Consider the following 26,921-nt stretch of genomic DNA (forward strand, 5'->3'; position numbering starts at 1 on the left):
ACACTGCTAGACCTGCTTTTAGACTTGAACCGGAAAAAAAATGCTGAAATGCATATCGTTTGTGGCATGCGAATTTAATTTATTTAATTTTGGGATGCTTAGAGATGGTGTTTTGAACAATGTGGGTTTTGAGGGTTTGTAAATAAAGGAATTACAGTGCACAACTCTAGCTTGAAGTTTATAGTCAGATGTTTTAGGCTAGCTACCAACTTTCCACAGCTACAAGCTAATATTATCTTGTTAAGATAAATGTGCCAATTTTAATAAAAGCCTGAGCAGCTACCATTTTGTTAAAGCTCTTATGTTACTCTTCAGAGGAAACTAGAGAGCTTGTTTATTTTCTGTAGTTATTTAGGAAACTGCACATTTTTCTTATAACAGCTGAATGGAAACAGCAATGTTATAAAATTATTATAATGTCCAGCTGACTGCAGTTGTGATGAATTAGAATGTAATTTTAAGTTTATTTGAGAGCAATGCAAATTTTTACAGTGCCTACCACACATTTACAAAATAGGTCAAATACAACAGGATTCTGTGTTTCCAACTTTCACACATTATATATAGGGCAGCTGAATATGTAATTTCCCAAACTGTTCCATGTAATTTGGATGGCTTGTTCCATATTCCAAATTTGAGGGTTCAATTCAATCTATTTTAAATCTACTTGTAATTTTACATCTAAAATGAATGCATGTATCTGTGTGGATGCAATAGCTCCCAAGAGAGAGAGGGGGAGAAAGAGGTAGGGGTTGGCTTGGAAACTTTGTGATGCGTGACAAGAGCTAAGCAACAGTTACCATGGCAACAAGTATTAGTCATAGCAATTATTTTGAGTTAATGAAACAATTATTTTAGGGAAGCTTTGAAACGAAGCGCTTAGTCAAACTGTTTAACAATTATACATTATAAAACAAGACAATAGGCCCTAACAATTTAAATTAATAAAAGAGAACAGTGTGGCGTAGCTCAAACCTAACCACACTGTACTTGTCTAATTATGCCTTCAATATTGCTGTCAGTCAGTTTGATGGAGTGTGTGCATATAAGACATATACGGTGGCTATTCTAACAGTAGTGGTGTTGTTATTTTTATGGCTGGTAAAAACCAACTCCCCCCTGCTGCCTTTATTTTCTGCAGTCTGTTTGCTATTAAAAACCCTGTCTGGACCCATTCCTATGAACACAGCTGCTCCTGGGAGATTAGATTTTGTGTTTGTGCTCTTCTTATTAACTTGTTGTGTACATTAAAGTTGTGGTTTGTGGTTATGTCTAACATGCAATCTCCCACTATCCAGCTAAAGCAAAAGAAGGAGAGGATCATAATACTTTGATGCGTACATACAGTAGGCCTGATTAGAGGGCAATTCTGCTAACTGTCTGCAACTGTTACTGAAAGGATAGTGCAATGCTATGTGCAGTTGTTTAGGCGGTGTGGTGGAGTAGTTGTATTTTTAGTATGTGACATGAGGCACACCCCTTGATAGGAGCAGCTGAAGGGCTGTCTGCTGCTCTGTGTGTTAGGTTTTGTTTGTGAAATTGCTTAGCTGTTGCCATTTTTCATTGCCAAGACTACAGAAGGGTGATTTAGTAGGAGTGATATAACATTATGTGTATGTGTATATGTAAATATATATATATATATATATATATATATATATATATATATATATAATATATATACTATGCTATGCATATATAAATACACTACCATTCAAATGTTTGGGGTTGGTATTAAGATTTTTGCTCATTAAGTCTCACCAAGGCTGCATTTATTTGACCAAAAATTCAATAAAAATACCCCTAAAAAAAAAAAAATAGTAATATTGTGAAATATTATTACAATTTAAAATCACAATTTCTATTTTATTATATTTTAAAATGTAACTAATTCCCATGATGACAAAGCTGAATTTTCAGCTACCATTACTTCAGTCTTTAATGTCACACTGAAAAACAGTTATCCTGCTTAATATTTTTGTGGAATATGCGATACATGATACATACGTGATTCATTTTTTCAGGATTATTTGATGTAGAGAAAGTTAATCAAGATAAAGATATTCAAATAAAGAGCATTTATTTGAAATCTAATAGAAATACATATAGAAACAGAAGTCTTTTATATCATTAAAAATGTCTTTACTGTTACTTTTGATTAAATGAATGAATCCTTGTTTAATAAAAGTATAAGTTTTATTTTATTTTATTTTTTTTTATTAAAAAAATCTTGCTTTGTCGATGTCTGAGATGTGATATCAGCTTTTTTATTGCTGCTATTATACTATAATAATGGTTCTTACGTGAACCATTTTATAGGTGACACTGCTTCTCTCCTTACCCTACCCTGTGTGTGTTTGCATGTGTGTTTGTGATGTTAATGTGGGGATATGTGTGTGTTGTTCAGGTCCCCTCTGATAAAAGCTGCTGAGAGGAGTGAGCCTGTCCCCTCTCCCTCATCACCCCCACCACAGCACAGCACTGCTCCTGCCCTCCCTGCCCACCTGCTGCAGGACACAGTCGAGTTCCCCACACCACCCCCTACCCCTCCAGACAGGGCTCCCTCTGAGCCTCAGACCCTTCCTCCTGCTGCTGCTCCTTCTGATCTACCCGAGACTCCCCCTGCTGTCATTCTGCCTCCTCAAATCCAACTGCTTCAGCACTCTGAACCTTCAGCAAGGTAGGATGTAATCCTTTACCCAGTGTGTGAATGCCACAAGTTCAGATATGTTGTTTCACTTTAACTCAGTTTGTATTATTTTTGCTTTGTGGTTATTGTAAAGTACCTTCATGGTTTGAGACAATGAGGACAAATATTTTTACCAGTTAGATGCCCTTCCTGTGTGGCCATGACTATTCACATGTGGTGAGAAGTTATGAATATTGATTAGATTTATGTAAATTAATCTGACTAAGATATCAGTAACATCACTTTGCATCTGGAGGGTTTTGTTGATTGTGCTGATAATAATAGCAGTGATGATCCTGAGGGATTTCTGCCACACACAGGATGTAAAGTATGTACAGTACTGTACACTGAGTACCTCAATACAACCTGTGTTTCCCTTGTTTCTGTATTCATTTTATGCAGCACCCAGAAATTAATTTACCATAAAGGCTATTGGCACCAGGCTTTGTATGCATCTTCAAAGGACTGTATATGCTAAATACAGTGGCTCTAGAAATTATTTGGACAATTTAGTCATGCTTAAAATGTATAAAAGTTATGTAAACAAAATGTAAAACCAAGTGGCATCTGCAAACAAATGATTTTAGACCTTTTCTTAGGACTAAATTCACTTTTGTAGACATTTTTTTACTTTTAATCAGTTAGGGTTAGACAAATCTCAAATAGGATTTTTAGTGCTTGAAGTCACTTCCTCTCAAGTTCACACAGATGTCCTAGCAGAGTAATCACAGGTGTAGTTCAGCACATAGGATACATGTATATGTTCCACTAACATTTGATAGTCAGAAAGTGTCCAAATATATAAGAATATTTATATTATTTTAGTACCTAAAAATAATTATTTAAAATACCACTTTTGTGTTATGTTTTGCTTGAAAAGGGTGCTTATTTGCCAAATGTTTATTTTGTAATGTAATGCAAATAGTTTTAAGTTTGTATTAATTGTCCAAATACCTTTTGAGGCCACTGTATTTATGCTATAATTCCATTCTAACACATGCATAAAAATCTTTAAGAACAATGTTGCTATAAAGTGCATTACTGCTGTTGTAGATGACTCATTTCTGTTTGTGTACATTGTTGTAAAAGTTTATACATCTATAATCTGAAACTGTGCAGTGTTTGGATTAAAGAGCAGGATGACTCAGCCATGTTGACAGGCGATGAGCTCAGCTTGCATTTCTTCTATAAGACAGCAGAGGGCGAGCATGTATGTGCATGTGTTTCTTTCTGTACTGGACCTGAACTCTGCTGCCCACTGCAGCAAACAGTTTGTAACCACACATCTGAACAGGCATATAACCTACAGTTTTGTATAAACTGCCCTACACTGTAACTAGGGCAAAGGTACACCTTTGTATCTTATACCCTTTAGCGATATATAAGGCACAAAAGTGTACTTTTGATAGTACTGATCTAGTGGCAAGCCATTGTATCCCCCACAATATTTGTACATTTTTGACAGTGTACATTGTGACCAAATGACCTGTCTAACTCACACATTAAAGGTGCCCTAGAATGTTTTTTTCACAAGATGTAATATAAGTCTAAGGTATCCCCTGAATGTGTCTGTGAAGTTTCAGCTCAAAATACCCCATAGATTTTTTTTTTAATTAATTTTTTTTAACTGCCTATTTTGGGGCATCATTAAATATGCGCCGATTCAGGCTGCGGCCCCTTTAAATCCCCGCGCTTCCCGCCCCCCAGCTCTCGACTATAATACAGTGCATAAACAAAGTTCACACAGCAGCTAATATAACCCTCAAATGGATCTTTACAAAATGATCGTCATGTATGCTGCATGCACGCACCGGATCATGTGAGTATAGTATTTATTTGGATGTTTACATTTGATTCTGAATGAGTTTGATAGTGCTCCGTGGTTAAAGATAACATTACACACTGTTGGAGAGATTTATAAAGAATGAAGATGTGTTTGTGCATTATACAGACTGCAAGTGTTTAAAAATTAAAATAGCGACGGCTCCGTGAATATAGTAATAAACGTTAGTAACTTTAACCACATTTAATAGTACATTAGCAACATGCTAACTAAACATTTAGAAAGACAATTTACAAATATCACTAAAAATATCATGATATCATGGATCATGTCAGTTATTATTGCTCCATCTGCCATTTTTCGCTGTTGTTCTTGCTTGCTTACCTAGTCTGATGATTCGGCTGTGCACAGATCCAGACGTTAATACTGGCTGCCCTTGTCTAATGCCTTGAACATGGGCTGGCATATGCAAATATTGGGGGCGTACATGTTACGTAACAGTCGGTGTTATGTTGAGATTCGCCTGTTCTTCTGAGGTCTTTTAAACAAATGAGATTTACATAAGATTTACATGAGACTCACTGTATGTCATTTCCATGTACTGAACTCTTGTTATTCAACTATGCCAAGGTAAATTCAATTTTCAATTCTAGGGCACCTTTAATTAATTCATTAGTGTCTAACAGATGTATGTTATATAAATAAGTGTATATATAATATGCACATAAAATGAATCTGCTTTTTACACTTGTCTGCACTGAGAACCAAATCTTAAAATCGTATGTTTAAAAAGCAGCATTTGCATAATGAGATTTCTTTCAGAAATCCCCCACATCCAGCCAAATTAAAACTGATGTCCTCCTGAGGCGCCAGCTTGATGCATCTCAACATAAAACTTCCATTAGCGGAATGAAACTTGTCCCCTCTGCAAACTACTACCAAGGGCATTCCGTCTTTATCCTTTATTTTACTCTAGCCTTTACTGTTTCTTTCTCTTTGGAAAGTCATTTGTAGTATTTATGAGTTATGTATGAGTCAGTATTTAAACTAGGGCTGGGCGATGTATCGAATGCTTTTGTCACGCGCATTTCTTCAGTAAAGCCGGCAGTGTTGCCAGATTGGACTAAAGATTTCCAGCCCAACTACAGCTTAAAACCCGCCCATTTCAAAAAATACCAGCCCAAAATACATAGTTATTAAAACTGTTATAGAATAAAACACACAATTTTTTTTTATTATTATTAAACAACCAGACTAACACATCGCACATTGGAGAGCACCAGGCTCGCCTCAAGTATATCCAGTCAGTGCATCTTTTTTTTTTTTTTTTTTAATATAAATGATAATTTTATTAAAACACAAGGTCTACATCGGAAACCTCGGGGACAACATTTTTTATTGTTCTTGTGCTACTATTGTCAGAACTACAGTTCTTTTCTAATAGGCCTATTCTCAAATCATTTCATTATACTTTTCTTTTTGTATTAGTAGGCTACTTACAAATTTGTGCTTAATTACCAACTAATTAATTTTTTTATATTATCATTATTAAAATTATTATTATTATTTAACTTATAGACCACTGGGCGATTCAACATGAATTCTCGTTTTTTTCCCTTCTTTTAATTTTAAATAAAATAACGACTGAATGATACACTGAATCGTCACTAGTAGGGCTGCCCCCTAATAGTCGACCATTAGTCAACTTGAAGAGGCTTGGTCGACCAAGATTTTATTAATCAATTAGTCGCAGAAAAAAAAATCTCCACAGGAAGTGGCGAGGTCACGCAGTCCTAGAGGCACAGATCATTAACTGCAGGAAATCCAAACATTCACCTATCATTTATCGACCTCAAATATGCCTTATCACTTGAAACATGTAAGTCGCAACTTTAGTCCATTCTCTTTAATGTTTGCCTATAGATAAATGTGCGCTATTATTTGGCATATCCAAGTGTTTGTGTGGAGAGCGTGTTTACTGCATTACATGGAGGCGTCGGTGTGATCACTGCACTTAACTTAAAATACTCCGTCATTTTTGGTCATAGATAAGAGTAATGCAAAATGTAAAGGGTCTACTTTTATTTCTGTAAACTCACAATAACAGCAAAACGTTGTGCTTTTGTAAAACAATGAAAGCAATCAGGATGCGTTTTCTGATCTCGGTCTCGGTGAACTTGAGCTCGTAACAAGCATGAACCGAAACTCATCGTATAAGCTGCTTTCCTCACAGACACAAGAAATATATCTATAGCTTGGAATGTCTACTTTTAAACGAGCCAATTCAAATGGAAAATAAATATTCTCAGATTATGTAATCCATATGAAACTTGTATATAGGCGCGTCCACTACTGCGGAGATGAGAGATGAGTCAGCATTGTTGACTCATCCGCTCTCCCATTCCTTTCTGTAGGACTTTTTATATTTACCCCACTTTGGCATGATGATGATGATGAATGATGATCACTGATGATGATAATGCAGTTTTGACGATATAACGAATTAGCCTACAACAACCCGCCAATCAAGCTTGAAGTCTGATTGGACAGGATTCCCCTGAACCTTATTGGCTAACCTGAACCATACCTAATTTAAATGTCATCCTAAATTATATAATTTATTTTATAGTTAGTTTTCATTAAAAAAATAATAAAGAATACTGTTTATAGTCAAAAATAAAAACCCGCCTGTTGCATCAAAAACCAGCCCAAATTTTAAAGACCCGCCCAATGCATTTTTTTCCGGTCGGACGTGACCAAAAGGAGCCCAATTGGGCGGGAACCCGCCCAATCTGGCAACACTGAAAGCCGGTTCCCTGATTACCGCTAAATCGCCATCACCTGCTTTCAAATGAAGCGGCATTTAATAGACAGAGCCGTAGTTCACTGATAAGACACGCAATATCGCGTTCAATATCGATATGTATCGCCGTCGATATTGAACGCGATATTGCGTGTCTTATCAGTGAACTACGGCTCTGTCTATTAAATGCCGCTTCATTTGAAAGCAGGTGATGGCGATTTAGCGACAATCAGGGAACCGGCTTTACTGAAGAAATGCGCGTGACAAAAGCATTCGATACATCGCCCAGCCCTAATTTAAACACAGTTCCAGTTTGTAAAACATGTTCAGGTAAACATTTACACATTTGTCATGGCAAAATGTAGCTCAATATATTCAATATATCAGACTCGATATAGTTCAATCAAGCTCATGGTATTTATTATATCACTCTGATGGCAGATTTAAGGGTTTGACAGTCATAGCAAATATGAATATATTTCCCTCCTGTACTATATTTGACGCTGTAAGGTCAACCTAGATACTAAAAGCCCATGTTATGAATCTTTAAAAAAACTGTCTTTGCAATATCTTTCAGTGGCTGCACCACTTAAAAATTTAATTTTCAATTTCCTGTGTCTGAGCATAGGATGAAGTTATCAGTACACACACTACATACTATCTTTGTGTCACAGTATTGTTGTAAATGCCTTTCATTGTAAAATAATGAGTTAATTAATGTCATTCTGTCTTCTAGCTGAATGACACAGACAGACATTAAACTGGTGACAAGTCTTTAAAAACCCCTTTGCTTTTGCTGTAATTTATCATCTACTTGGCTGTATTTATTTTTCATCACTCTTGCTCTTGAAAATCAGAGTGAAAGAAAAATAGCCCCTGGTTTCTGCTGAGATGAAAACAAACGCTGCATATAGATGATCCTGTTGAACACCTTCAAGCTATTTACACCCTTTGTTCACTGGGGGAGGTTTTTGCTTTCTGTGAACATTTTATATTTTGAAAATGTTTTGGCAGTGATTTGTCACGCAGCGGTTTTGAAGAGTATGTTGAGTATTCCAGTTTTTTTTATGTGGGTTAAAGGCATATGGATCACCATTTACCTTTTTACCTGTACCTGATATTTGTTAATTTATATATACATACTATTCATTGAAATCACTTTATAAAACATTTTTTGACATAAAATCATACAGCACATACAATCATACATTAAAATAAATGGTTAATTAAAAATATTTTAGTTGTTACAATACTTTGTTGTTTGGCACACTGTTGCTTTAGAAAAATGAATGCTTTATGCACTCTTTTATCTCCTATTTTCTAATATTTGTTTTATTTTTGTACAGTTGATTATTTCTTCTTTTTTTCCTTGAAGAGTCACTGCCCACCTTTCCTTTTCAGAAAAAAGGCCCCAAGCTCAGAGTTTCAGGTTCATGTTAATTTTGCTAATATTTGTTTCTTCAGAGGTTCATATTCATGTCATATACAAACATAGGAGGACAACAAAGCTTTGCTTTACTTTGGGGCATGAAGACCTTCCCTACTATGTGTCCGGTCCTCAGGCTCTGTAAGTGAATAGGCAGATCTGTGCGAAAATGTCTTTGTTCTGCTTTTTCATGAGTGAACAATAGATTTATAATCCTCATGTTTCAGATCCCCCCACCAATGTCCCAATTTCCCACAACTGCTGCTGTCTCATGCTGTAAATCAATATGGATTAGCTCGACCTGTATGAATCGTTGCTACTCCCCTTCAGGCTGATAAACTCTTTTCTTTGAGTTGTCTCTCATTTTCATTGTCATTTTTGTTCTCATTTCATTTTCCAGATTACACCAACAAACCCTTTCACAACATATTTTTGTAATATATCTGTTTCAGTCATTTGAGAACATCAGGACTGACGGCTGCTTTCTGTCATAACCCCTTTCTGTTCTCAGAGGGGATGATATATCATGACTTTGACCTGAGCAAATAGAATGATCTGAAACCTGTTAGAGAGCAGTGGTAAATCAAGTCTGTTGTACATGCAGTTAATTTATGCTTTATTGGTTGATTTCATTGGATGTTGCTATTAGATACATACTCTGTGGATTTTTGATGGGCAAGTATTTTAATGTTCCTTTGACCCCATCAGGACCCATTTGACAGACATTTTTCAAGCCTTCACAAAGTAGAAATTCACTTTCTAGAAGTGTTATGGTATCAGAGAATCTAGCATGTGAAAATTAATTGCATTTTTATGTATAGAAGTGTGAATGTTATCATGCTGAACTTTTGTTTATACAATAATTTTTCAAAAGATGATGAAAAATCATGAAGATTGAGACAAATACATCTGTATTAAAGGGATAGTTATCCCAAAAATTTAATTTATTTCATGTACTCACTGTCATGTCATTCGAAACATGTATTATTTTCTTTCCTCTGTGGAAGAAATGCCTCAGTGTTTTGTGATCTACACGACGAAAGTCGTTGGGTTGTCACCTAAGTTGTTCGGACCCAACATTCTTTAAAATACCTTATTTTATGTTCCACAGAAGAAATAAAGTCATACAAGTTTGGAATTACGTAAGTGTGAGTAAATAAGTACATTTTCATTTCTTCTGCTATTTGTCAAGATACCTAAGACCCTAAAGAGACCATCAGGGTTAAGTTTCCTATCCAATTAAGTTTCTTTAGCTCTGACAGTGGAGGGATGGTAATCTGATTTAGGGCAATAACAAAATAATACAGAGAAACAGAGAAAGGTGTTGCATAACAAAAAGCAGGAGTGACTGCATGCCTCAGTTTCTGTTTCTCATTGTGTGAAAAAAGATACCTGTGTTTTTTGGCTTGGCGTGGGGTCGGCTATTGTTTGCGATCGCTGTACTGATCGGCCACAAGAGAGCTCAGATCGACAGGGAAAAGCTGCTCATCTTTTAAAGCACTCTGGTCCCTAGGGAGGTATAGAGAGAGAGAGAGAGAGAGAGAGAGAGAGTTAGAGTGGGAGGGGTTATGGAGAAAACCAGCAGCCGCTTTGCCAAACACCACAACAATCCAATGAGAAGACGGAGTTGCTAGAGAGCTGGAGCATCGCTTATTTCCTCCCTCTTCTCTTGCTCACTTGTCTTCGCATCCTTCCACATCTCTACACATAAGGCTTGGCAGTACTATTCTATTGTTGTTAGGGATACAGAGAGCGATACAGCCTCCCTCTGATGCAATGTAGACAGAGACGGAGAAGGAGTCAGAAAGAGCGAAAGGAAGAGATGCTAAGGGCTGAGTGTGGGTCTCCCATATGCCCCTGATGCCATCTGCTCCGGCTCTACTGCAGCAAAGCAGCGTGTCTGACGCCAGCCCAAGGGCCCTCAGGACGAGAGACGTGGAGGAACAGGAGGCGCAGGTTGGGGGGAGGAGGAGGGAGACGGGTGCCAGTGGAGATCATATAGCAGAGGATGGGAGCAGTGGAGTCCGCTGAGAACGGACAGCCCCCCTGTCCCTCTCAGGAGCGTCCCGAGAGCATGTGAGTAAGAACCAGCGGAGAAGAGAAGGGGGTTCTTGATGACCTCATTGTCATCGCTGGTGGTGTTGTTGTTGTTCTAGTACCTGGTTTGCTCACCTGGTTTGAGTCTCTGTTGAATGCATGTGAGTATTCTTTCAGCGTGTGGAAAGAGAAGAAAAATATCCATTCAAATATATTTGTCAGAGAACGGCAATCACAAAGGAGGTGGAGATTGTTATTGTTTTTGTGATGTCACAATCGGACATGTGGTTTATTTACATTTGCAGTTCGTTGATGGTAGTAAGGCTCCGGTGTATGTGTTTCTACATATTGATGTGTGCGTTCCAGTCTGGCGGGCTTTGCAGACGTCTGGATGGGGGAGTAATGGCTGTATTTAATAAGGGAGAGATGTGCGTTTTTGTGGGGGATGGAGGCTAATGCTGCAGCACCGAGAGAATGAGAGAGATGGTGCTGAAATAGAACACTGAGATGTGTTGGAGAAAAGGGGGGTGGGGAAATTGAGAGAGAGAGAGAGAGAGAGAGAGAGAGAGGCTATTTATGTTGTAGACATTCAGAAAAGCAGAATGGCATTGACCATGAAAAATAGTCAATTTTGTGTAGGTGGACTGGGGTTCTATACCCATGTTGGTTTGTGGTAGAAGCCTGCTGTAAATCTAAAGGAATAATGCACCCATTTACAAAAAACACTTTCTTTCTTTCTTCTGTGGAACATAGAACAAGATGTTTAGTAGAGTGTCCAAGCTGCTCTTTTCCATATAATGAAAGTAAATGTTGACCACAGATTTTTTCAAGGCCAAATTAAAAACTTGTGACAAATAATTACTTAAATTTCAGTCTGCCTGCACAAAGCCTTGATTTTGATTCAGTAGACTTAAATAAGTTATATTGTGCTTTATTGTGGTTTTTTTTTGTCCTTTTTGGAGCTTGACAGCTCCTAGACCACATCCATTTTTATTGTACAGAAATAAGCAGATATTATGTTCATTTTGTGTGCCACAGCAGAAATTACATAAATGTCATACATGTTTAGAACAACATGAGAGTGAGTAAATGGTAAAATGGTAAACTGTTCCTTTAAAAGTGTATATAAACCAAATGTGTCTTTGTTTATAAAGCATATTGTAAAGTATATGACATTCTACTACATTTTATCATCATCCCCTTGGCCACAATGGTTATTTCATTGTTGTAACTGACCTTTGTGCAAAAAAGCCTGGAATTTGTTGCTCTAGGCAACACAGCTGGGGATAATGAGAAAGTTTGAACCTGCTCTGAGATCTGTGCTTTAAGTACAAGTATTGTAGCACCATACACTGCTGCTCATTCAACCATGACTAATAGCTTTTAGCGTCTAAAGTTTGGCTTATGCAACCTCCTTTTGAGAATTCTTACATAACAGTACCTGCATAGTTTACGTGGGAGTTTGAACCTCAACTATAAAAGCTTTATATGAGTTTTGTCATTTTATTCACCTGCCAGTAGCTCACCAGAACAGAGTGCAATCTGATGGAAGAACAAGCATGAGTTAGGAGGTCATTTATAAAACCTTTTATTAATAATTAAAATATGAATAAATGACTAATATAAATATATATATATATAAATTGAAAAGTGTCTTGTGCTCACCAAGGCTGTGTTTATTTAATATAAAATACAGTAAAAACAGTAGTATTGTGAAATATTACAATTTCAAAACTGTTTTCGATTTCTATTTTAATATATATTAAAGGTGATAGAGAGGATTTTTTCGTCGACTGAGAATCCAAAGACTGTTACTGAGTTTTTGAAATGAGCACATGCGTAAGAACACCCCCCCTCCTTCACAGCTCACTTCAAAGGAACGCCTCCCAAAAATCGTGCACGAGTATTGGAACACGAGTGTTTACCACCGGCATTCACTGTGTCGTGTTTTTTGGATTCATTATGTCGGACTCACCGCAGGTAACTCATAATCTGCAGTTGTTACTCCTGTCTCCTGACAAAAACATTGCATGCAGCGCCTGTGGAGTGTGGAAAGTTACTGGAGCGCGCAGCCGCGCTCGTCTCTCACAAGGAACGTCACGGCAGCGATTGACAAGCCAGAGGGCCAATCGCGTAAACGATTGGCTGATGTTTTTAAGGCCCTACCTCATGCACAGATGATGTATATTAATATTATTACTTTCAGTGCACCTAATAAATAGTCTTTTATCCGTTAGTAAAGACAGTTTCAAGGAATATTGCAAAAATGTATAAAACAAAACATCCTCTTTAGCACCTTTAAGTAATTTATTCCTGTGATGGCAAAGATTTCAGCAGTCGTTACTGTCATTCTCAGTAATTTTATGGAGAACACTATATTTACTCTAGTCTTGAATACATTGTCACTAGTACTTACTCACTTTAGAAAACTGAAGGCATACCATGAGCGCTGACATTCAGTTGTACTGGGAAACATGAATACTGCAGGAGATTTCATGCACTGCTAAGGATTCAACTCTGTGAAGGTTGTAACCATGTGACCTGCACTTTCTTTCACAAAGAGCATAAAAGCACAAGTAGCTTGTTTTATCCTTTCTGTGTACAACTGCTTGACTGGCACATACTGTACCTGTTTGGGCATGTACTGTACTATCGGCCAACCACCACTTCTGTGACTTCCTAGTTACCTGTGTGCTGTTGTAGGGATCATTTTGACAATCATGCAGTATTATGGCATGTTAAAATGGGGCTGTCAAAGGGCCATCCGGTGATCACGTGTCCTTCTGTTCCAACAGTATGTGATGTCACCATGGGTCCATTAGACATTCACTCTGTCTTTTGACAGCCTAGTGTCAAAATGAGCAACATGTGGTGATTCAGCTTTGAGACATCCCATTTGTTGATGCATTTGTTGATGACCAGTACTATCTCTTCCTGCCTCGCATCACTCCCTAAATCCACTGAGACCCTGAAATAAGCTCAGTGCTAGAGGAGATCTAGCACACATAAAATATTGAGAGTATATCTGAATTATTTGATAGTTCTGGTGGTGAAAGCTGGTACATCTCTGGAGGGATGCAGTGAAGAAGCAGTTCTATGAGGAACCTTGGTCCTGTAGTTTTTATTAACTGTTTTATGGTACTGCTGCAGGATTTCTGACTTGAAATATGAATAATTAATATCTAATATAAGGTGCGTCCCAATTCGCGTACTTGTGCACTATTCTATGACGTTTTTAAGTATAAATAGTGCGAGTAGTGCGTTCACACAGAAAATTCCAAAAAGAAAAAGTGCACTTTAAATACCCGGACGATGCACTAAATTAACGGAAAAAACGAAGTGTGGAATGTTGGACACTTCATGCACTCAACGTCGCAGCTTTAATTACGTAGTGGAGGGGAAGGGAAGATCGGACTCCGTTGTTAAATGACAAAATAACCGTATACAATTCACGCACTACATGAATGAGTGCATAGTGCACAAGTACATTGTGTATAAGTGCATAGTGTATAGTGTGTCATTTGGGACTCAACTATAGTCTTTGTTAGCATGATTTAAAGGGATAGTTCACCCAAAAATGAAAATTCTGTCATAATTTATTAGCCGTGAAGTTGTTTCAAACCTGTGTGATATTTCGAAGAATGTTTAACAAATAGTTGATGGGGGCCCCATTGAATTTCATAGTATTTCCCCCCCCCCAGTATTATGGAAGTCAATGGGGTCCATCAACTGTTTGGTTACCCATATTCTTCAAAATATCTTCTTCTGTGTTCAGCAGAAGAAACAAATTCATACAGGTTTGGAACAAATTGAAGGTGAATAAATGATGACAGAATTTCCATTTTTTTTGGGTGAACTATCCCTTTAAGCTTCATATTTCATCTAGAACTGAATCAATGATTTATCAAGACTGAGAGAGTAAATGAAAATTGAGCTGCCATGGATTATGACGGTATTATATCGCTGTGATTTAACTGCTTAATCAGTTCATATAGAGATAAATTAAGTTTTAAATGTGTTAAACTGCCAAAGAAAGGAGTGATCTACTCGTAAAACGCTGTGCCATTGGTAATTTAGAGATATGTAGATATACATTCCGGTCTGGACTTTGAATGAAAACATATCAAAGTTTACTTTAGGGACTTCTAAGGGTTGGAAACAGGGCCTATGTTCAGTATAGCATGTATACTCTAGTACACATTGTGCTAGTATTTTATTTGCAGCACACACAGCCAGTCTCTCTCTCCCTCTATTTCAGTTTCATTTGTCTCCCTCTTTTGGTCAACCTGTGTCAATACCTCAATCTCTAGTACACTTTGTACCCTCTGGCATAAAATGAAAACATCACATCCTTTTTTAATCAATTAGCCTAAGTTCTTTTCTTTTCTTCTTAAAATCATTTTAATTATGGTACGCTTATAATGTGAATTTTAGATGCACATAGTATGATATTAATGCAGGCCTATTGTTAGTGATGTGTTAATATCTTTTAGCGGTTGTTTTTAGAGCAATTTCTTGATCACTCTCCTCTCGGTTACTCTAATAGCTGTCCTTTCATTCAGGTTATCTTTGTTTGAACAGCATTGTGGGTTGTCGTGCTCACAGCAGTGTCTGTGGCTAAACCCAGCAGTTCTGTTCTGTGCCAGAGAAGCCTGACTGTCTCCAAGCAGACAAAATCACCTGAAATGACTCACCTCTTCTATCTCCTTTAGCCTTTTACATTATATTTGAACTTATAATGTGTTTATTGCAGATGTTTACTTGTGCAGTAGAAATTTGGTTCTGATTATTTTATTTTACTGTATTTACAATTTACAACTAGAAATGTGCAAATACTCCTGACTGAGTGCCATTTATAAAAATGTTCAATAAGATTTCCTAATTAAACATATATATTCCCCCGTCAGATAGAGTTTCAAATAGTATGTGGAAAACCCTTTTTTTTTTAAAGCGCCCAAGAGGAACATAAGCTTGATGATACACTGTTCCACCTAATTTCCTCAGCAGACGTTTTAGAAATAAATCAGCATTTTATTTTCCCATACCAGGAAATAAATGGGTTTTATATGCGCTAATAGACTTCCTCTGTTTGTGTGGATCTATGCGAAAGAGAAGGAAATTTAAGGCTTCGTCCAGTATTTTATGGAAGTTTACGGAAGGTGTGTGCGTTGTCTAGCACATGGGAGCATATGTCTAGAGAGCACCGTCACCATGGCAACAGTGCGCTTGCCAGATATGTGGAAACATCACTACATGGGCTGAAATGCTCATTAACTGATAATTATCTTATCGAATGTCATTAGCACACTGAAAGCTGTAAAATTAGACAGGAAGACTTTAGAAATGCACTCCATACCTTGTCTTTGAATTATATTGAATGTGATATTATTGATTTTATCTTTAAATAGAAATCTATATTGCAGAAATCTAAACTTGATATTGCAGCACTTGTAAGAAGTATTTCTTGCTAATTCTTCATAGACTAGTTATCTGATGTAATGCAGAGTGGCTTTTGTTATTGAGTGCTTGTTAGAGCATTTTGCATTAAATTATATGATCAGCATGTACGCATCATCCGCTTTTGTTCACATTGTGTGCTGATCAGGTCAGGAAAGGGGATGAGTACTTCCTTTCAGTCATTCTGCTAAGGTTATGAAGAGTAAATCTCTTATTTTGCTAATAAACTGCTGGATGTGATATCTCAAATGTCACATTAGAGGGCAAATGTGGTTCAATTGTTTGCAGGACATATGTGGTCTAATTATGTGATTTTTTTATTTTTTATTTTTTAAATTTTTTTTATGTGTTTTAATTTAAATTTACTCTAGGTACAGTATTTAAATTAAATGATTGTGAAGATGGACTGTAAAAATATGATTTAGAACCATGGAAGACCACTACCATTTTGACATGCTCAAATGTGATTCATTTTTGTAAGTATACAGTGGTTCTTATCAGCTGCAGAATTGCTCCTGCTAAAAAGACCAAAATATCCATGCAATTCTAAGGTAGTTTATGCTGATTTGCTGCTGGTCTAGATTGCCTTGCTGGTTAAGATCTCTGATTAGCATCCCATGGACCAGCATCCAAAACATGTGTAGGTCTTTTCAGCAGGGAATGGGTGTGTTCACTGCACTGAAGTAAGGCATCAATGCATTCATCAGTGTTTGATGCAGCAAAACTGAGTGTATGATTGCAGCCAAAGTCCTTGCTGTAGATACTAATAGGGAATATCAGTTCAGACAGAGAAACCAGTCATGGAATTGAGAGCTCTCTCTGTGTATCTTTACTTGCATTACAGTAGAGTAGGAGTGACTGACAGGGAATTTGAGCTCAGATAGAGAGAAATAAAGAAACATAACTGAGGAATAATGAAAAAACACAATGTTTTTTCCCCTTTATACTACAGCAGCCAGAGTGAGAAGTCTGCTTCTCTTCTAAACGTGGGGGAGGGAGAATGTGTCTGAGGATGTTGAAGAGAGAGAGAGAGAGAGAGAGACAAGTAGTGAGTCTGCAAGTGGCGAGTATCTGCAACGGGTTTCATTTGGATAAAGCCCACCTTCAGCAAGATACTGAAGAGAGAGAGAACGTACGATATTAAAAAAAGGAACGAATGGATAAAAGGGATAAGGGGACATAGCACCCAAATCCATAGAACTGAGGTGCGCCAGATTTCAGGAATCAGCATTAGGAATGAGGAATGTGTAAGAGTGATTGTGAGCCTGTGATCGGTGGCAGATATGGCAGTGAGCGCGTGGCAGGCTCTGTCTCCACTGCAGTGGGCTCGCTGGGGCTGGGACACACTGCTGGGAGGGACATCCGGAGAGGATGGGGCAGACCCAGCCCTAGGGCTCCTCCGGCGCCTCAGCTGGACCTCCAGACATGATTACATGATCCACGGCAGGCAGAGGTGAGCGTGGTGTAACAGCAGGGAGAGGACAGGGACTAATGCGGTGAGACTGGGTGGGGGTCTGCACATCTGTCTGAGGTTGCGCCTTTGTTGCCGTATTTGGACTGCTGCTTTATTTGTACAGATGTGTTCGCCCATGCGATCCCATACTGTGTCAGATTTGTGTATTATACACTGATGCCAAGACCAAAAACGTTCACAAACCGACATTTTGTTGCATTGACCAAATAAGCAACATGGGCTTCATCAGTCTTTACTGAAATGACAATAAAATGTGACTTTGAACAGAACATCTATGCTGTGATACGTAGTAGGTTAAAGTCAAAGAATGAGTGAATATAGTGAATGAGAGAGAAAATGGACACCATGGCTGAGTGTAAATGTGTTTGAGCTGCTGTTATTGGTCTCCTAGCTGCAGGTTCAGATTTCCATCTGTAATAATCCACCAGGGCCTACTATACATTTGCTGAAGCAGGCATTTGTTTATAAGGTTTGGCACGCAGTGAATGATTGTTTAATATACTGTAGGTGTATCTGAATGTATTTGATCCTGTAATGTAAATTTAAGCTGTAATATATTGCCTCATAAATGGATGTTGCTTGTTTCAGTGTATCAGTATCAGTGCTGGATTGGATATGCAACTTCTTTGTTTGGAAACAAAGGAGACTTGATGTTTATTCTTCAATTAGATTATTAAATCAACTCTTAATTTAATATATTCAGACTCTCTTCTGTCTCATTGTTTGTTTTGTAGGAGCTCAGACTCAGACGGAGCTTTCGAAACCCCTGAGTCCACCACCCCTGTGAAATCTGCTTCCCCACCAGTGCCCCCAACAGAGCCCCCCTGCACCAGCTCAGAGGCATTGTCCCCAGAACACACAGGTATGTTTAGAACCTCGTTCCAACTCAATACGAACCACAATGATCTTATGTTGGGTTAAATTGTTTTATTTATTGTCTGAATAGCTTCAGCAGGGTGTATTGGGCATTGAAATGCTTGACAAGAGGCTTAGATTGCAGGACATTGAAAATATAGTTTGTGTCTCATCTTGAACAAATTTTTTAATTTTTAATATAAAAAAGACAGTATTAATTAGCAGACAGTGTAGAGCAACAGAATTTACAATTCTTTGGAACCCAAGAAATGTATAGAAAACTAAGTAACTATAACTAGAAATATAAACTAGATCTAGAATATGTTATATACACATTTTAGATGTCAGTTTGTGCTTTTTTTGGAAACAAATTAAATTGTGCTTTTTTTGGTCCAATTAAATTCTTTATTCTATATTCAGTTTCTCTTTTTTTTTCGTTTATTTATTTTTTCTTATTCTGGTTTATCTTCCAAAAAAAAAAAAAAAAAAGCCTTTTTACTTCCATTATTCTCTGACTGGAGTACTGTAGTCTTTGTTATCAAGCACTGCACTTGTACTCCCTCTAGTGGAAATGTAGTGTATTGCTGTTTAACGTATTTTCAAGAAAGATGATGTATAAAGAAAAAAGCAAATCTAACCAACAAACTTCTTTTGTACTCTCTACTTCTGCGTTCTTCAGCTCTTTAACTTAAAATAATATCAATACATCTGTGAGTACTACTCTGCGACCTGATTCAAATCATGATCTGTTTTTTAAAATCTATAGTAACATGTCATTCTCCATCTTCACAGCTTCCACTGCTGACATATCTGCCAGTGAAGCTCAAGTCCCAGCAGTACTTCAACCTCCCAGCCGCTCTCCATCTACAGTTTTTGATGAGGACAAACCAATAGCTGCTAGTGGCACCTACAACCTAGATCACTTAATCACTAATGACCCCTTCCAAGAATCAAATTTTGGGTCTGGACCATCAAGCCGAGCGCCTCTCACCCGCTCTCTAAGCCTACAGTCTGGTGAGTTAGAGAGCCCAGGAGACAAATCTTCAGGAGGAACCTCCGACAAACCCATTCACCCACGAACAGAGTCCTTCAGCATAGGAACAGAGAGTGCTCCAGGAACCCTTCGTAAAGTGAAGAAGCCCCGTCCAGGTTCACTAAAGAAGAAGCCTCTTTCCAGGCAGAACTCAAACCCAGAGCGTTCCTCTCCCAAAACTGTGTCCTCTAGCAGCACACCGGAAGAGAAAAAGAGAGGGAAACCCCGTCCCGAAAGCCCCTTGCAAACCCAAGAGAGGCCTTGTTCCTCTCCTAGCCCTATTCCTAGTCCTGCTGGTACCCTACGGAGAAACAGAATAAAGTCTCGAGTTGAGAGTCCTCCACCTTTGCCTGAGGAGATCACTACCACCTCAATATCAGCTCAACTCCAGCAAGAGCTTCCTGATCCAGTACCCGAGGCTCCCACTGTCCCAGACGAGGAATCTCCTATTCCTCCCAGCGCCTCCTACAAATGGGATCCGGACAACTTTGAGAACATTGACCCATTCCGTACAGGAGGCAGTAAAGTAGCAAACTCGCCGGTCTTAGGCCGGAAAGCAGACTTTACATTGGTTTCAGGCACCCCTGTTGCTGTAGAGGAGCCCCGTGCCCCTTCCCCTGCTAAAGAGCAACCCCTCAACATTGAGGAACAACCAATCGCCAAGCGTCAACCAGTCAGACTGGAGTTTGACTATTCAGAGGACAGCGGAGAGGCTCCGCGCAGTACTCCTCCTCCCAAAATCCTGGGCAAGAAACCAGGAGCCAAGATGCCTATTCGAAAGCCAAAACTGGGGATTAAGAAGGCCCCTCCTCCCCAGACAGAACAGATAGACAATGCACCTGTCCCAGCACTTTCAAATGACAATGATGATATCCCGATCCCCAAGGCTTCATATAACTTTGACCCCAGCAAGTGGGATGACCCGAACTTTAATCCATTTTCCTCAAGCAGTGGTATCCCAAACTCTCCTCGACTGTCTAAAGGATCCTACAGCTTTGATCCTGACTCCTTTGATGATTCAATCGATCCTTTCAAATCATCTAACAATATGGTTAACCCGCCTCAGAAAGCTGCCTCTTTTGACCAGTCCAACAATGATAATGAGAATGACAATGATAACATTGTTGAGTTAGAGGATCACAACCAGAACAAACCTGCCAAAAACAAGAAGAAGCCTCTTAAATCGTAAGTCTGCACTTATTATGAATTTCATTTCATATTAGGTCATAATATGTGCCAGTGTAGAGCACTGTGAGTTATTCTGGTCAATTTTCTTGTGTATATTTCTGAATGGTCAGATTATGTTTATGTGAGTGGCTGTTAGTACTTGTTGTTTGTCAGCCTCTGTTACATGTCTGTCTGTTGATCTCATGTATCACAGGAAGTCCAGCAATGTCTCTTCTCTGTGTTGTTTCTTGTAAGTAGAGAGATGGGGGAAAATCAACATCAGTAATAATATAGCTTAACATAAAATGTCATTTTAACATGTTTTAACTCATGAGCTCACCATCAATTGTTTTAATCATTAAATGCGATACATATGACTGATTTCACATCATGTCTTCCTCTGCTCCATGTCTGATATTATCCAATGAGAATGCGTTGCCACCTAGTGGACACCCCCAATAAGTGCAGTCGATTGCAGGAACATGGGCAGAGGACAAGTTCAGATGTGCAAATGTGCACAAGACTAGAACGTTCAGTCTAGAAAACATTGTATGATTGGCTTACAATGTACATATGATCCAATTTGAGCTATGTTAACCACTTTTTCCAATGAATTAGCCCTGAAGGTTGACATCTCTGAATGAATTACTTGTCCAGACATTTTTTATGAGACTCATTTCAGAGATATTTCTTCCTTCAGAGACATTCCCTCCTTAGGGTGTCCGAGTGGTTAATACGCTGGTGGATAATAAACATTGCAGGTTTTTTTTTTACGTGTAAGCAGAAACTGTGACCTGGAAAGTTGACAAGGGAATCTTTATTGTTTTCTTGTGTAACACCCTCTGCATACCCTGATTCATTAATGCAGCTATTTGGGAGCATTTTTAAGTAATATTACTTTTAGAAGAGGAGTTTGCTGGATCCTTTGCCCCTGTTTCAGATTAATTCATCTTATATATTGCTCAGCTACAGACTTTCCTTCCACAGTTCTTACACAATTCAAGGTTGTTTTTCAACACAGTTGTCTTTTCAAATTTTATAGGAGGAGCTTCAACAATAATGATGAAATTAAATTTTTACATCACACTTACAATATGAAATGGGACCAAGGTCAACAACAGCAACAGAATAGGATATGATATGCATCTGCTATGTTGTTACATGTGTCATTTTCTTAGGTCATTGAGGGATTAATATTAGCTGTGAACGTATCAAGGCAGAGTATCTATTTTGTATCTATTTCCTAATTCAAAACCACAAATCTATACTGCATAATCATTATGCTTCTGCAAGACCTATTTCCAATTCTTCACCAATAGCTGTATGTCTTTAATTTCCTGCTATGGTTCAATTTGTGAGTAGAAAAAAAAACATGGCATAAAAATTGCATACTTTTACTGTTAAAAACACATTTCACTTAAAAAACCCAAACTGCACAAAATAACATTCATATATATATATAACACTAATAGAAGAGTAAATCATAATGTAAGCCCTGAATAATCCATGTAATCCAGTAAGATTTTAACTGATGGGATTTAATCCTTAATAATAAGTGCCATCATTTACTGGTTGAATTACAGTATACTTGCATTATCAAAAGGTTTTCTAAAACATTTATCAGAACAACACAACAGGTATGTATTAACTAAAACCTTTTTTCAATAGAATGTTATCTATACAAAAACTGCTGGTTGGTGTGCACACAGTTTGGTTTTTAAAATATTTATATGCCGTTTGGTTGGACAGCACACAGTATATGAACACATGATAAATGATGTCTTTTATTCCAATTTGATATTTTAAGAACTAACAACATAATTTGTCTTGTTTTCTTAAACAGTAACACTTTTAGAGTAAAGAAGTCTCCAAAGAGGACTCAGATTACCGAGCCATCTGCACAAGTAAGTTAAGACATGAGCGCACATTCACCTACTACAGTACACGCACACAGTCACCGCAGATATTCATTCTGAAGATTATCTGTTTCTTTCCTTCGCTGTCACCTCATATCATAACAGTGTTGTCCTGTGTGTTCTCCACTCTCGCCCTCCACTTCACACACACATCATCACCTGCAGGAGCACTCGCCCGATGCCAATCCTGACCCGTCACAAGATCACGCCACAGATGAGGAGAAACTGGCTTCCTCCACAAATCAGAAATGGACTAGACATGACGTGGAGGTGGAGCTGACCTCTGACCCCCAAGACTTCCCGCAGCCGACAGACTTCACAGCTTTTGTCAACGAGAATAGTTTGCCTGCACAGAGTGACGGTGAGAGAGGGGAAGAGTCCCTGATTGTCCCTTTACTTTACATTATCTTGGAAGAGCATGAATGGGACTGTCAGTACAGTACTGATTTCAAAATAAGTTAATAAGTTATATTATTATCTATTATGTTTATGCTCAAAGATTATTTTTTTTTGTGTAGTGACATCCCAATTCTTATCATATAATACATGGTATATCATATATATCATAATTATCATCTCACAAAAAAACAGTCAAGTTATATTATTATTAATTATATTATGCTTGTATATTTTTTTTGCATAGTAACATCCCAATTCTCTGCATTGTACTAATGAGAATTTACTGAGAAAATGTTATTAATTTTCATGAAAACAATGTCAAAATGCAAAATAATACTAATTAAAATACTAAAAAAAACAAAAAAAAAACTTTCTTTTCTTTTGGGGTGATATGTTTTTGTGATATTCACCCATCAGATTATTTGCCACATAATCCAAGTTTGGCTGCAACACCAAATGGCCCCACACTGACCCGTTTTATTAGCCTTTGACCCACAGGGAACCATTTGGTCCCTGGGGCAGTCTCTGCCTGAATATAACTGGGTCAGTGGTACAGAAGCAGATGAATTATCGTGCCACTGTCATGTTGGTTCTGTCAGTCTGTTAAGTGATGGTCAACATAGAAAGAATATTCTTTGGAACCTTTTTAAAACATATAACCTGTTATATATTCACTCATTTTCTCTGCAGTTACAGATTATGAGATTGAATACATGGAAAAGATTGGCTCCTCTGCACCTGTGAGTATCTACCTGACCCATAGATGTAACAAACTTATGGCAACTGCCAAAAAACATGTGTGTGTGACAAACACCAAACTAATGTTAGATTACAGATCTTTTTATTAATGTGAATGCATATATGTATTTATTTACAGCCTCTCTCGGTGAAGAAACCATCACTTTATCTGAAACTGGACTCAGTGACAGACAGTCCAAAGAAGACCTCCAACACACACGATTCAGAGCCCAACTCCCCCTGCACTGGGTAAAACACACAAACACGTTGGGTTTTTATGTTTCATAGGGACATTCCATAGACAATGATTTTTATACTGTACAAACTGAATATTCTATTCTGTCAGGACCACTTTCGTCAAATATGATTGATAATTGCATAGAGTTTGTATTGGCGGTATGGTTCTGTTCTGGGCAAGGACTCTCTGCGCGTCCATGCAGCCTAGCATGGATAAGAGCAGGGAGAGCAGCATTAACCCCCCTAGGGTAAACAGAACAGATCCAACATATACAGATATAATTAATGTCAATAATTTAACATACACATATTTCAAGAATTAGTCTGATTCAGGGGAATCATAAAGCCAATCCTGACTGAAGAGAGGAGGAGCTGGGGATGGAGGAGGGTAATTAGCACCTGAGAAATGCAATAGCTGCTGATAATACTGAGGAGCTTATATATGGATGCTGTTATAGGCATCATATTCCTATAGGTAGACGTAAGTCACCTGGGAGTCAGCTGAAACGAGCTTGACTGACGTGACCTGCCAGAACTGATGCTAACGCTGGATTTCCCTAACTTCTCTAACCCTGCATTTTTAGATTTTCAACCTCAGTTAGGATGATTTATAAGATATTTTTCTTCATGGGTACCAAAAAATGTCTCCGCAGATAAGGATTTTGGATATTGCCATTATTGGGGACATTGTGTCCCCATAACCAGGACCACACACACACAAACAAAGTCATATATTACTTAAATATGCAATGAAATGACTTTATATGCATAGTTTTCTTTTCTGTGTTGATATATTTTCTATTCAAACAGTATTCAAACATTGTTATGACAACTGCACCATTATGTTGACAGAGTCACTTTTATTTTCACTAAGTACACTATCAGATGGCCTCAGAGCCATCATCCATAAACTGAAAGTCACAAAACTCAGTTATCATAGGGAGAGAACAATGTATCTACTTTGGCAGTGTATTCCAAGTTTTTTATAATTGTATTGGTCTGACACTTTACAGGAGCTTTGAGGAGATGGAGGCTCAGATCTCACAGGGGAAATCACCTGTGCTGCCACCACGTGGCCCTCGTGAACCTGTGGCCTCAGAGAAAAGCAGAAAGAGGGACAGTCAGTCTCAGAGTCGAACGCAGAGCAGCGAGAGAGATGGAGCGGTAAGTGCAAACCAGTCAAGCACTGAAAGATAGAATCGGCACCTTCAAGAGTTTGTTTATTTCATTAGGTCAGATATGGATCAGATGTGGAGTTTTTCATACAGTCAAAACGCAAGAAAGACACCACAAAATGTGTGAAGATGGGTTTATTTTTTATTTTATTACTTATGATTGCACAGCTTATCTTATGCATTTACAATGCGTCAAATTTAGTTTTCAGTCTTAAAGGGACAGTGCATCCTAAATAAAGAAATAAATAAATTCTGTCATTTACTCAACCTCATGTTATTGCAAACTCCTTAATTATGCTGTTATTTTTTTCAGTAGAACACAAAAGAGACAATATGAAGAATGCACACTGTCCTCTTTTCTATATAATCATTTGTTTTCCATTTACAACAATAATGGCAGAACTTTTATTGTTGTGTGAACTGTCCCTTTAAGATAACATTATTTTGCATGTAGCTTATATTAATCAGGATCTCCCCACCAGAATCAGTTCTGCAGATTGTTTGTTCATAGGCTTCGTAAACCCATCATAGAAGTGTTATGATGCACTAGGCTAAATACAAGCTTGCGCTGCCTCACTGACACCCAGGCACCTCCTACTCCTCTTGTCCCTCTTCTGCTATCACTCCAAACACAGTCCCCCATCCAGGGCCCCATGGACCCCTCAGATCTGCCCCTCTTAGACAGGCTGTCTGATTCTCCTGCCCCTCTCAGCTACCTGGAGCCTGATCTGGCAGAGACCAACCCCACTGCCTTCGCTCAAAAACTGCAGGTGTGTAGAGAGAAGCCTACCTGCCAACAATCTCTTCTCCTTTGGTCCTTTGCTTCTATGTGTGTGTGAGTGTGTGTGTGTGTGTGTGTGTTCACTCAGCTGTGTTTCACTGTGTTTGTTTGTCCCTAAAGTCTTTCATGTACCTTGTCTGCCTTGTTTTGCCTCTTATTTTTTGTTTGGCCCCTAGTGCTGGGGTCAGGAGATATTAAAGGAATAGTTCAACCAAAATATGAAAATTCTGTCATATTTATTCATCCTCATATTGTTCCAAATATGTATGACTTACTTTCTTATGTAAATGGGAACTGGGGCTGTTAAGCTCCAAAATGACAAAAATGAACTTAAAGTACACTACTGTTCAAAACTTGAACAGGGTCAGTATGATTTTTATTTTAAATAAATTAAAACTTTTATTCAGCAAAGATGCATTCAATGATAAAAAGTGACAGTAAAGACTTTTACACTGTTACAAAAAATATTTTGTTTTATAACTGCTTTATTTAAACTTGTACGGAAGAGGATTAGGGCCAAGCAATAATAAAAAATATTATTAAATAAAATAAAACCATCTCGAGATTAAAGTTGTTAAATTTCGAGAAAAATGTCGAGATAAAATGTTGAGAATAAAGTCATTAAATTACAAGAAAAAAATCGTTACATTTCGATAAAAACGTAGAGATAAAATGTTGAGAATAAAGTCATTAAATTATGAGAAAAAAGTCATTAAATTATGAGAACAAATTTGTTAAATTATGAGAAAAATGTTGTTAAATTTCGATAAAAAAGTCGAGATAAAATGTTGAGAATAAAGTCATTAAATTATGAATTTGTTCTCATAATTTAACAACTTTTTTCTCGTAATTTAATGACTTTATTCTCATAATTTAATGACTATTCTCAACATTTTATCTCAACTTTTTTCTCGAAATTTAACGAAATTTTTCTCATAATTTAACGAATTT

At 37.7% G+C, this 26,921-nt stretch overlaps 1 protein-coding gene across 8 annotated transcripts in view; it reads left to right on the forward strand.

Moving 5' to 3' along the window:
* Positions 1-10,011: 10,011 nt before the first annotated feature.
* The window catches only part of LOC137020606 (transforming acidic coiled-coil-containing protein 2-like), a 31,528-nt gene continuing 14,618 nt past the window's right edge, over positions 10,012-26,921 (forward strand). For 3 of the 8 annotated variants that reach the window (XM_067386386.1, XM_067386389.1, XM_067386390.1), the window contains exons 1-9: positions 10,014-10,777; positions 18,404-18,531; positions 19,317-20,742; positions 22,568-22,628; positions 22,806-23,001; positions 23,730-23,779; positions 23,917-24,026; positions 25,028-25,178; positions 25,825-25,959. In XM_067386386.1, coding sequence (XP_067242487.1) covers positions 10,710-10,777; positions 18,404-18,531; positions 19,317-20,742; positions 22,568-22,628; positions 22,806-23,001; positions 23,730-23,779; positions 23,917-24,026; positions 25,028-25,178; positions 25,825-25,959 — 2,325 coding nt within the window. In that variant the 5' untranslated portion in view covers positions 10,014-10,709. Of the gene's footprint in view, positions 10,778-18,403; positions 18,532-19,316; positions 20,743-22,567; positions 22,629-22,805; positions 23,002-23,729; positions 23,780-23,916; positions 24,027-25,027; positions 25,179-25,824; positions 25,960-26,921 lie in introns of all 8 variants that reach the window. The other 5 variants (XM_067386388.1, XM_067386391.1, XM_067386392.1 and 2 more) reach the window with 3 other exon arrangements.

This window comes from Chanodichthys erythropterus, chromosome 5, assembly GCF_024489055.1.
Source record: "Chanodichthys erythropterus isolate Z2021 chromosome 5, ASM2448905v1, whole genome shotgun sequence".
NCBI classification, from domain to species: domain Eukaryota; kingdom Metazoa; phylum Chordata; class Actinopteri; order Cypriniformes; family Xenocyprididae; genus Chanodichthys; species Chanodichthys erythropterus.